Source organism: Kryptolebias marmoratus, linkage group LG5, assembly GCF_001649575.2.
Source record: "Kryptolebias marmoratus isolate JLee-2015 linkage group LG5, ASM164957v2, whole genome shotgun sequence".
In the NCBI taxonomy this organism is placed as follows: Eukaryota; Metazoa; Chordata; class Actinopteri; order Cyprinodontiformes; family Rivulidae; genus Kryptolebias; species Kryptolebias marmoratus.
In genome coordinates this window covers 447,523-458,366 of record NC_051434.1, presented here as the reverse complement: position 1 = coordinate 458,366, position 10,844 = coordinate 447,523, and the positions used below count along the sequence as shown (strand labels likewise).

The window sequence follows — 10,844 nt, the reverse complement described above, 5'->3', positions numbered from 1 at the left end:
CTGTCCACCTGTCTGTCCAACTGTGTGTCTGTCCACCTGTCTGTCCACCTGTCTTTCCACCTGCCTGTCCTCCTTCCTCACCTTCAGATGTTCTGTTCTGTCCTGGTTCCTGTCAGACGTGTCTCACAGCTTGGTGTGTTTCTGTGTTTCAGAGCGTTGAACTTCGGGGGCATCGGGGTCGTGATGGGTCACGAGCTGACGCACGCCTTCGATGATCAGGGTGAGTCTCTCTGCTTCCTGTCACATGATCAGACCCAGGAGACGCTTCCTTCTGGGAACAAACACAACTGAGGAAAATCCTGCTGTCTGTTACTTAAAATGAACCTGAGAGCTCCCTCTGGTGGTCGTAGGAAACATGACAGGTCGTTCTTATTTCAGACTTAAAAACAAAAAAGCTGCAAATGTTTAAACTTGATCCAGTTTTCCAGATGTTCTGAGGGGTTCAGTGCTCAGATGTGACGAAGAGGCCTGAGGATCATGTCTCCTCTGTGGGGCGTCAACAACTTTAATCCAAATATAAAAGTTCTACATCTTGGACTGTTTTATTCAGTTAGAGATGAAATGTTTTCATTTTTATTTATCAAATCCAACCTTCCTCAACAGTAAAATATGGCTCCTATTGAGAAATAATTATTAACAGATGTCAGCAGGTGGTTCTAATCTAAAGGGACTCCAGTGTTTTCTTCTGTGGTTCAGACTGTGAAGCACGGCGGTGGAAGTGTCATGGTGAAGGATTTCTTTAATGTTCTAAAGCCAAAAAGACTCAGAAGCAAAATCTCACATGAAGAAAACCTGCAAACTTCTGGAACTGAAATAAAACAATTAGGACACCTGGAGGACTTTCAGGAAGGCGGTCTGACTGGACCGCCATGATCTCCAGTCCCTCAGACGGAATCGCATTTATCAACAGCTGACAGAACCACAAGGACCAGAGACGTGTCTTCGTCTCCTTCTCTTCTGAGCTTCAAGTCCTTGGAAATGAAGAACTTCTGGTTCCTGATTCTCCTCCGACCTGCTGGGGTTTAGTTTTGGAGCCTGACGTCAGACTCGCGGTCTTCTGTGGGACTTCTCGTCCAGCTGTCCTCTTTCTGTCCCTCAGGTCGTGAGTACGATAAAGAGGGGAACCTGAGGCCGTGGTGGCAGAACTCCTCTGTGGAGGCGTTCCGGCAGAGAACGGAGTGCATGGTGGACCAGTACAGCCACTACATCGTCAACGGAGAACGGGTCAACGGGAAGCAGACGCTGGGGGAGAACATCGCTGACAACGGAGGGCTGAAAGCAGCGTATCACGTTAGTCCGCACACACACACACACACACACACACACACACACACCGATACAACACTGATGTTTCCTCCTGCAGGCGTACCGCTCCTGGGTCCAGAAAAACGGAGACGAGAAGAAACTTCCTGCCGTCAACCTGACCAACGATCAGCTCTTCTTCGTGGGATTTGCACAGGTGGGTTTCTGTCAACAAACTCTCCGGCGATACGGGTCAGAACTTCTCGTCTGCCCAGGCATTGTTTTCAACAACATGATTAAACCGGTTACCTGTTGGTGAGGATTTCTAAGGTTCAGGAAGGTTCCACTTCTCCCAGAACCACCTCCTGAACCTGTCTTCACCTTTGACCCTGAGTTTCAGTTGGTTTGTGACCGGACTGAAGGCAGACCCAATAAGAACAAATGTGCTCAGAAAAAATCACTAAGATCAAAGTAAAGACAACGACAGGCTGAACAGGCGGGACCTGTCTCCTCAGGCAGCAGGTCAAAGGTCAAAGCCTCTTCTCTCTGATCACAACTCCACTCAGCTTCATCTGAAGGAACAACCAGACCAGAGGACAGATGTTTACCCAGAATGCACTGCAGCTGTCAGCACGGTGGTGGAGGGCTGATGGTTTGGGCCGATTCTGGAGTCAGATGTGAGGCCATCTGTCCAACAAACAGGACAATGATCCCAAACACAGCAGAACGGGCCAGAACCAGAACCAGAACCATGTGAAGCACCTCAGACCTCCTGGATCTGTGGAAGCAGCAGTTTCCTGTCAGACCTGTGACGCTCCTTTGTGTCTCTCTCCAGGTGTGGTGCTCGGTCCGAACACCGGAGAGCGCCCACGAGGGCCTGGTGACCGACCCCCACAGCCCCCCCAGGTACAGAGTCATCGGCACTCTGGCCAACTCTCCGGACTTCAGCCGCCACTTCAGCTGTCCGGAGGGGACGCCGATGAACAGCGGGCGGCGCTGTGAGGTCTGGTAGAGCGGCGCAGCTGGTTAATTAGGTTAACCTGTTAGTTAACAGGTCGACAAGCTCGTTAGGGTCTTAGATTCTGCAGGTGCATTCAGAGGCCGCGTTTAATCTTCACATTATCTGTTTATTAGCAACGATCAGACTCACTTCCTGTCTGGAAACTAAACGGCCTCGGTGGACCTCAGAGACATGACGGACTGATGAAGATGAAGATGATGATGAAGCCACACGGGACAGTGTTGCCGATTTCTGCGTTATCACCGTTATTGATGATTATTATTGGGCTTTGGTGTGTGTTTGTGGGTGTGTGAGAGTGTTTTGTAATTCTGATGACATCACTGTGATGACCTCATACCCAGCTGACCCGTTGCATCGCCCTGAGAGGAAGCTGTCGTCTGATTGGCTGGAGGGGTTAAGATGGAGTGAACTTTCTGCAGGTTGGGACTGAAACCAGGTCAGCTGAAGGAAAGACTTTGTTAATAAAAACAGGAATTAAGTTTAGTTTCCCAACCTGATGGACATTTAGCTGGAAATGAATCTGCCGCTGCTATCAGGTCATTTAAAGGTAAACACCATCCTGGTTGTCATGGATACAGTCTACTCCTATATTTAAAGCCTGAGTTTAGTGAAAGTCATCAGTTGTGAGGATTATCACTCCTTAAATGGTCCAAAAACATAATTTGTTCAGAATGTTAATTAAACTCCATATTTAGACAAATCTTAGAGGTAAAATGAGTGTGATGCGTTCAGGAGCAACAGGGTCAGAGAACACTGGGTGTGGGGAAATAAAACCAGTGCCAAACTGAGAATAAATCTGGGAGGGGGGTTAAAATGATTGTGGTGCCTTCAGGAACTGTAAGAAAAGGATTTTATAGTACTGTTGTTTATTGACTCAATAATAAATACTAAACTAAGATGGAGAAAACGGAGGGAAAACTTTAGTAAAATAGGAGCTGAGTTAAGTGTGAGGCGTTTAGGAGCGCTCATCATGGTGGGGTAAAAACGAGGCGTTCAGGAACCTGGACATCAGTCTGGAAAACAGACATTTGGTTATTGTGACATCACTGCATGCTGTAAACAAGTGTGTGCTTTGTGTCCTGATGACATCATCACTGTCCAGCTCTTTGTTGTGTTTTGTTTATTTCTTTTGTTAAAGAAACTGCTTCCTGCCAAAGATGTAAATGTGTGTGTGTGTGTGTGTTTGTGAGGACCTGTGTGAAGCTGAACTGTCCTTGTGAGCACTTTTCATCGTCTTCTCAGCTTCCTGTTTTACTTTTCTGCCTGGATTTTGTGCCACTGATGGTCTTCACAAGCACCGACGTGTGTGCGTGTGCGTGTGTGTGTGTATGTGTGTGTGTCTGCGTGTACAGTCAAAGACAGAATGAGTCAGTCTGTCCTGAAGGGGGCGTCAGAGCTCTCTTTCTGTTGTTTTGTATAGAAACACAAGGAATCACAGAACAGCTCAACATTAATACAATAAACTGAAAACACTCCATGTTATTTTAATAAAAGTATAAACTGAATCTGTCTCCATCTCATGTTTGTCTCCTAAAACCTGTCAGATTTTTACGGCTTTATTTCGTAATAATCTGAGCTGATAAAGTTTTTTAGAAGCAGAGAAAGAATGGAAGATGCTGGTGGATGTTTGGATGTTGATGCTTGAAATGATAAATATTAAAAGAAGCATTAAAGCTTCTTTGTGTTGAACAGATCTGGTTCTTCCTTCGGGTCCCGATGAGGAAAAACTGATCTGCGGTTTGAGGATCGTCAAATCTGTAAAATGGCCTCCAGGCTGCTGTTTCATAGAAGTTTCATTTAAACAGGAACTTTGTTCCTTAAACCTGCTTCAGCTGTGTTCACATGTCAGCCAGCAGGAGGCAGAGAGGTTCTGACGTCACAGAGGGGGTGGGGTTAGCGCGAGGGGGCGGGGCTTCCGGCTGTTGGTGTTTCAGCTGCTAGAGGAGCTGAAGCTGCTGAGGAGGCTTTCTGTTCACAGGTGAGTGAAACACCTGATCCTCTGATCCGTCAGCTGTGAAAGTTTTACTTTTAAATAATCCACTTTAGGCAGGTGGACTTCATGTTCATTTATTTGTGAGGATTAGTTTATTTGTTTATTACTAAAACAGCTGTTTGAGTTTTTCCTTTTCATGGAGATAAATGGGATCATTTTACAGCTTCTTTCACAGTGATTATTGCTCATGTTTCTGTTATTAAACCTTTAAACACAAAATTATATTTATTATTTTTTATTTATGGAGCTCATCGGAGCAAAAGAGGCAGATGTATGAATTTTGTAATAACCTGCAGACGTTTCACCCAGGTCCCTCAGACATCTCCATCTCTGTGGGGTTTAATCTGATTAACTAAAGGAAATGAAATAAAACTGCTGAGAAGGTTAAAACGACACAATAACTGTAGACAGGAAGCAACTCCTCCAGCTGCTTTCTGTCAAAACTTCCAGAATTTACTCTTTTTCCTGAAAGTAAAAATGAATTTTAGACATTTTCAACAGAAAATTAACAAATATGTATATAAAGAAACTAATGTCAGAAAATAGTTGTAATAAAGGTTTCTGTAGGTATTAAACTTTAGTGTCCATTATCCTAAAAACAAATAACATTTTTATTTCAGTTCAGTTTTGTTGGAACTAATCTTATATACAGAATATTCAACCTCAACAAACTCTTCTTATTTCCACAATCCTTCCTCTTCTTCTCCAGTATTTCAGTGTTTCTGTCTCCTTCCTTTCCTGTCTCCACCCAGTGTCTCTGCTGGAGGACTCAGAGGTCAGAGGTCACACAGCCAAGCTCTCACTGAGCCTCTTTTTAACTCTTCAGATCTCCTCCATAAACCCTGTAGAACCTGTAGAACCATCAGAACCTCCTGCTGCTCACAGGTCAAGAAGTTCTGATAGTTTTCACTCAGAGACTGTTGGTCTGAGGCTTACTTTTTACTCTGTGTTTCTGCCTGAGGTGCCATGACAACCAGCAGCTTCTACATTACCCAGCATGCTTTGCTTCCCCCTGTGTTTCCATCATGGCCGCCCCCACAGATCCTTCTTGTCGTCTCTAATCAGAGCTTTGATGTTCAGGAGGATTCAGAGGAACAGGAAGAGGACTGGATCTGGAGTTTCACAATAAAGCTCAGAGATACTCTTCAGAATAAAAGTCCACAATCAGTTTGATATAAAAAGTCACAGAAGTAATGAGTTAATGACTGAACATGGCTGGTGCTTGTTGGTTTCACCTCCAGGTGTTCCTCAGAGTTGGACCTTCCAGCTCTTCGTTCACAGAACTCCTCACCCATGATGTGTGAGAGAGGAAAATATGGACTTCAGTTTTTATCTGTGTGTGTGTGTGTGTGTGTGTGTGTGTCCATGTGGAGTAGGTGGGTCAGCAGGGACAGGAGGACGAAGGTGGCGGAGGATGAGGAGGAGAGGACAACAGCACGAAGACGGGACCATCCTCATCGCCATGGAAACAAATCTAGAGCTCAATTATGGCAGCATCACCATGGTAACGGCTCTGTGTGTGTGTGTACTTGTTTTTGTGTATTTCTGGGCCTGTCAGGTGAGGGTAGACCTTATGGGGTCCTAACTCAGCGGACCTCGTTTCTGGGTCAGACATTAGGGTGAAGGAAGGAAGTGATTCAGGTCACTTCCTGTCTGCAGCTGCTCTCAGGTGCTGGAGCAGCTGGAGGGGACGTTGTTCTTTAAATCCACGGCCATGTCTTTGGTTGTGTTAATATTTAACTTCAGGAAGAGGTTGTCTCACCACTCCACAAAGGAATCCACTGGCCCACGATGAAGCTCTCCATCCTGGAGCAGGCTCATTAAAGCTGTTATCTGCTAACTTTAGGAGGCGTGTATTTCCATGAATACTCCTACAGACATTTGTACTGAAGAGGTACAGAAGACCTTCCTTCAGGTGAACTTGTTGATGAAAGCAGCTTCTGAATCTTGACACCATCTGACCTGCCTCAGATCCATTTCATCAAACCTGTCAAGATGAAAGTAGATAAAGTGGATTCTTTTAAAAGCTGAGGAGACATCCACAAATAAAAGCTTGCATGAGATTTTGTTCCCTGTGGATGCTTGTTTAAAGAAATATCATCCCTGTGTGGGTCCGGTGTGCAAACTGTGACGGGTCAAACGGGTCCTGAACTTTGGTGGTTAATGAAGTTGAGGCCACTTCATGAAGTTCAGCTCCAACAGAAAGCTCTTACTGCTCTACTTCCTGCTCGGGAGGACCATCCAGCCCTGAATCTCTGCCGAGCTGAAGGAGAGGCTGCTGCAGGTCTGAGTGTGATCCGGGACTGTTCCACCATCTTTACCAACCCGCCGCCCTGCAGAGGAAACCTACTTCTGTCACCCATCATTTAGGATGATTTTCTTTGTTATTCTTTGGAAAATTTATGTTTAGATTTCAGAGATTTCATTTTAAAAATCAAAACTTAAACAATGATTGAACTTTATTTAAAAACTTACTAACAGGTGAAGTCCTGGAAATGATGTGTTTATCCTGGATTAGCAGAAAGTGGCTGCTCCAAAAACTGAAACCTTAAAGCACACGTGTCAAACTTAAGGTCCGTGGGCCAGATTTGGGCCTGGGGAACATTTTTCTGGCCTCCAGTCTGGTACAGATCGAGTCTCTGTTGCTTCTCATTTTGTTTAAAAGGTGAGTTTATTTAGTTTCTTTGAACTTTAAACTGACTTCAGTTACTCTGAAGACAGGAAAGTAAAGTTTTAATTTCTCAGTAATCTTTGTTTTTGATGAAAAAAGAGCAACAGGGAGCGTCAAACAGGATCAAACTCTTGTTGATAAACGAGCAGCCAAGAAAAGCTTTCAGAAACCTGATCTGAGTTAATGTGGATCAGAGTAAGAGAGTTTTAATTTCTGGATTTATTGCTTCAAAGTTAATGTTAGTAGCTGTTTGTTCAGAGTTGGACACCTCTGCCTTAAAGGAACAACTCCAGAGTTTTAGTCTGAACCTTAGATTTCCTGCAGCAGGAAACAGGAAGTGTGTGTGATGAAAAGAGACATGGCGGCTCCACAACAGCTGACGTTTGTCCTGTTCTCTCCTTTACTGCGTTAATCATCAGCCTCGTTAGCAACAAACGACAGGAAGAAACTAATCTGTTCTCATTAAGGTCACAAAGTAAACAACCTGAGCTGTGGAGGAAGGAAAACAGGCAGGATGACTGGAAGGTGATCAGATGGCAATCAGGGTTTATTTTATCCTGTTGTTTAATAGAAATGTGTCCACATTATCATTTAAATCTTACCTTTCATGTCTGTGTTTGTTTCAGGAAGCAGCAGCCTCGTCGGTGGACGCAAACGTGTTCAGTGATGGAAAAACTCGAATCGGTGAGTCTGACTGAACTTTTTCACAAAATTTATTAAAAAACTGTGTTTGATATTAGTTTTATAGGAGACCTTTTAAAAATCCCTTTGGACTAAATTTAAATATTAAGATTGATCAAATAATTAAAAGATGTTTTTAGTTTTCATCCACCTGCTCTCCTTTTTGTCAGATTTTGTGTTGGTGTGGGAGGAGCCTCGGAGCTCACAGGAGGACGGCTCAGGTGTTAGCCCCGCCCACAGGAAGTGGAGGGAGGAGTTTCTGAGCAGACTGAGACATGCGGGAGTGCTGCAGGAGCAGGTGAGCAGAACAAACCGTTAGTCACATGACCTGAGCAGGAAGTGTTCACCTGAGCAGAGACAACAAACAGTCAGGTCAGGTCCACACCTGAAGGAAAACTGCTTCTCTAAACAAACATGGCCGACACGGGTAATGTGACAAAGACATGTTTGCAGACAGACAGGTGTTCGAAGACAGGCAGGTAAACAATCAGAAACAACAACGCTATTCAAGAAAAACTAACAAACTGAGCAGAAACAACAAAGTTCAAGATGTTCGAGTCTCGAGTCCGTACCTAATCAAGTCCCAAGTTCTAAAGTTTCAGTCCTAAAGTTAAAAAAAAGTGAATTTGTTTTAAAAACAAGGAAGTTTTATTTCTGTTTGTCCTGTTTTCTGGACCTTTGTTGAGTCTGAGTGAAATAAAAATATCTTTGAGCGGGTTTGTATCTACAGACGTCCGTAAGACAAGTCCAGCTAACGGAGTTCACAGTGAAACACGACAGGATGTGTGACAGGTGTCTCCAGAGTCATGCAACGTGTCTTTGTGTCCTCAGAGGGAAGTCCTTCAGATGAAGACGAGGATCTGCTTCGTCCTCCTCAGCGCTCCGTGGAACGTCCTCTGTTATTATGCTGAGGAGATCAGTCTCAGGGTCCCTCTGCAGGTGGTCACCGCTCCAATCGTTAACTGGTCTGAGAAGGTCCTGTCCAAGCTGTCCCTCCCAAACCCTCTGTCCCAGGATGTCCCCAACCCCCCACCGGACTACTACACCTGTCAGTTCAGGACCAACAAGCTGGAGAGGTCAATCAGATGTTTGTCTTCAGCTGTGGGTCCACATGAGGACAGTTTGACAGACTCATTTGAATGTTTTCCCTCCGCAGGTTTCTGGGAAGTGAAGACACCGAGACATTCTTCAAGACCACTCAGAGACACCAGGTGGTGAGTTCAGGCGCCACATTGAAACATACGGGTCATAAAACTGCACCACTGTACAAACATGTCCGCTTACAGGAAATTAACAGACGTCTTTATGTCAAAAATGGCTCAAAAGTTGGAGTTTGGACAAGTATGGAGTTTAAAAATATACTGTTAATAACTGCAGCATTTTATATTTTTATTTCATGATAATCTGCCAATAAACCCTGGATGATCTTCCTGCTGCTTCAGTCTTTTATCCCCAAACTGACGTCTGATGAGTCTGATGTTTGGAAACTCGTCCCTGGAGCTGGTTCTGGTGTCACCGGGTCCTCGTAGGCCAGTCTGAGTTCAGATCCAGGATGTCTCAGTCAACAAACGGATGCTGGAGGCAGCAACGCCTCTTTATCAAACAAAATCTGCAAACACACAGAGTTCAACACAAACAGTGCTGTGTTCTCAGGTTTACACAGTGAATGCATTTATGTTCTGGTCTGCTGCTGTTATTACTTCTGGTCACTAGAGGGCACTGCTGTGACAGCACAGGGCAGAAGAAACTAAAGAGAGAATGCAGAAGAAGAATGAGACTGAACCTGATCCTGTAATGGTGTTGGTGAATTTAACCATCACCTCCTTTTTCATTAGAACCGCCCCAACTAAAGGACGAGCGCTTCAGAACCGAGTCCACCGCTGTTCCTGCGTCACACTACCATCAACGACATGGAACAGAAAATATTTAATGATCAAAGACGATATGCCGTTTTATTACACTGCTGGGGATCAGAAGGACAGTGTCTGTTCTACACACTACCAGAACAACAGACACCCATCCAGGCATGTTCAACATGCTGATGAAGCCAGTATGCTGCAAAAACAAGAGCTTTAGCTGCACCGTGTGGATTTGGACTGATTGAAGGGAACTAATCAGAGATCAGCTCTTTTCTAGCCTGCCTCAGTGCTGTGAAGGATGAGGTGCAGCTGGAGGAGGACCTCACGCTGGACAAAGCTCCAACCATGTCAAGTGGAAGCAGCAGGTGGAAAAGCTACACTGCTCTCACCTACAAGTATAGTCCTGCCTGCAGAGGCTTGTTTCTGGGGGGAAACAGGGTGCCATCATGTGCCCCATGTTTATTATAAACAGGCAAGTCTGGAGCAACATCACTACTTTACATGTGGATCAGATAAACACCTGACCAATCATAAAACTGTCCTGCTGAGGAACTGAAATGTGATAACTGCAAGAAAAGGAACATTTAGCTGAACTGTGTAAACCACCTGTGTCTGTAGAAGATTTAGAAGTATTGTGTGTTAATGATGTTAATCTGATGGCTGCAGCATCTGATAAAATCCTGTTAAATGAATACTGACACCAGGTCCTGGAGTTAGTTGTAGGCACGGAGCTTCTGCATCTGTTTTACCAGAAACTGTCTACAAGCAACATTTTGCACAATTCCAACTGACAGAAGACCAACCCAAACTAGTCATACAAGCAAAAGGTGACCTTTGTGTATGAAGTGAAGACTGGATCACTACTGCTGGGCCTGGACCTGATTAAAGCTCTGCAGGTTCACATCACTGGTGGAAAAGTGACTTTCATTAAAGAGGACGATGCAAAAGAACTTCCCACTGACACAAAACATGCAGGGTGAATAATGTTGATTCTGCTTCAGACACCATCTTGGACGTGTTAAAAGGCTTCATCTGCAAGGAAACAACAAAGACCCACAGGCCACAAACTGAGCACCACTAAAACAGCTGAAGGTTCTGAGCAGGACCTGAGTTCAAAGATCTAAAGCTGAATGTGAAGACTGTTCTGAACCTACAAAACTGCAACAAATCATCTGCTCAGGATGGCCTGAAGTGAAGAAGTTCCTTCCAGAGGAAATCAAACCTTACTTCCTTGTGTCATGAACTGGCTACAGCAGGGGTCTCCAATCCTGGTCCTCAGGGCCTCCATCCTGCAGGTTTTCCTTGTTTCTCTGCTCCAACACACCTGATTCATGGTTAAATCACCTCTTCATGTTCTGCAGAAGCCTGTTAATCATC

General features: G+C 44.7%; 2 protein-coding genes and 1 long non-coding RNA gene across 7 annotated transcripts in view; 2 read left to right on the top strand and 1 right to left on the bottom strand.

Moving 5' to 3' along the window:
* Positions 1-3,766, top strand: part of ece2b (endothelin converting enzyme 2b) — a 24,232-nt gene extending 20,466 nt beyond the window's left edge. For 2 of the 3 annotated variants that reach the window (XM_037975882.1, XM_037975880.1), the window contains 5 exons: positions 153-220; positions 1,100-1,290; positions 1,364-1,459; positions 2,078-2,245; positions 2,377-3,766. In XM_037975882.1, coding sequence (XP_037831810.1) covers positions 153-220; positions 1,100-1,290; positions 1,364-1,459; positions 2,078-2,245; positions 2,377-2,556 — 703 coding nt within the window. In that variant the 3' untranslated portion in view covers positions 2,557-3,766. Of the gene's footprint in view, positions 1-152; positions 221-1,099; positions 1,291-1,363; positions 1,460-2,077 lie in introns of all 3 variants that reach the window. The other variant, XM_037975881.1, reaches the window with a different exon arrangement.
* A 399-nt stretch (positions 3,767-4,165) lies between these two features.
* The window catches only part of ano7 (anoctamin 7), a 14,755-nt gene continuing 8,076 nt past the window's right edge, over positions 4,166-10,844 (top strand). The window contains exons 1-6 of one of the 3 annotated variants that reach the window (XM_037975876.1): positions 4,166-4,241; positions 5,633-5,760; positions 7,554-7,611; positions 7,779-7,906; positions 8,440-8,684; positions 8,765-8,822. In XM_037975876.1, coding sequence (XP_037831804.1) covers positions 5,671-5,760; positions 7,554-7,611; positions 7,779-7,906; positions 8,440-8,684; positions 8,765-8,822 — 579 coding nt within the window. In that variant the 5' untranslated portion in view covers positions 4,166-4,241; positions 5,633-5,670. Of the gene's footprint in view, positions 4,242-5,455; positions 5,761-7,553; positions 7,612-7,778; positions 7,907-7,962; positions 8,088-8,439; positions 8,685-8,764; positions 8,823-10,844 lie in introns of those variants that run through there. The other 2 variants (XM_037975875.1, XM_037975877.1) reach the window with 2 other exon arrangements.
* LOC112450060 lies at positions 8,977-10,770 on the bottom strand. Its single transcript, XR_003038621.1, has 2 exons — positions 10,695-10,770; positions 8,977-9,217 (listed from the first exon to the last, which is right to left on the bottom strand). It is a non-coding gene; the product is annotated as an uncharacterized LOC112450060 (long non-coding RNA).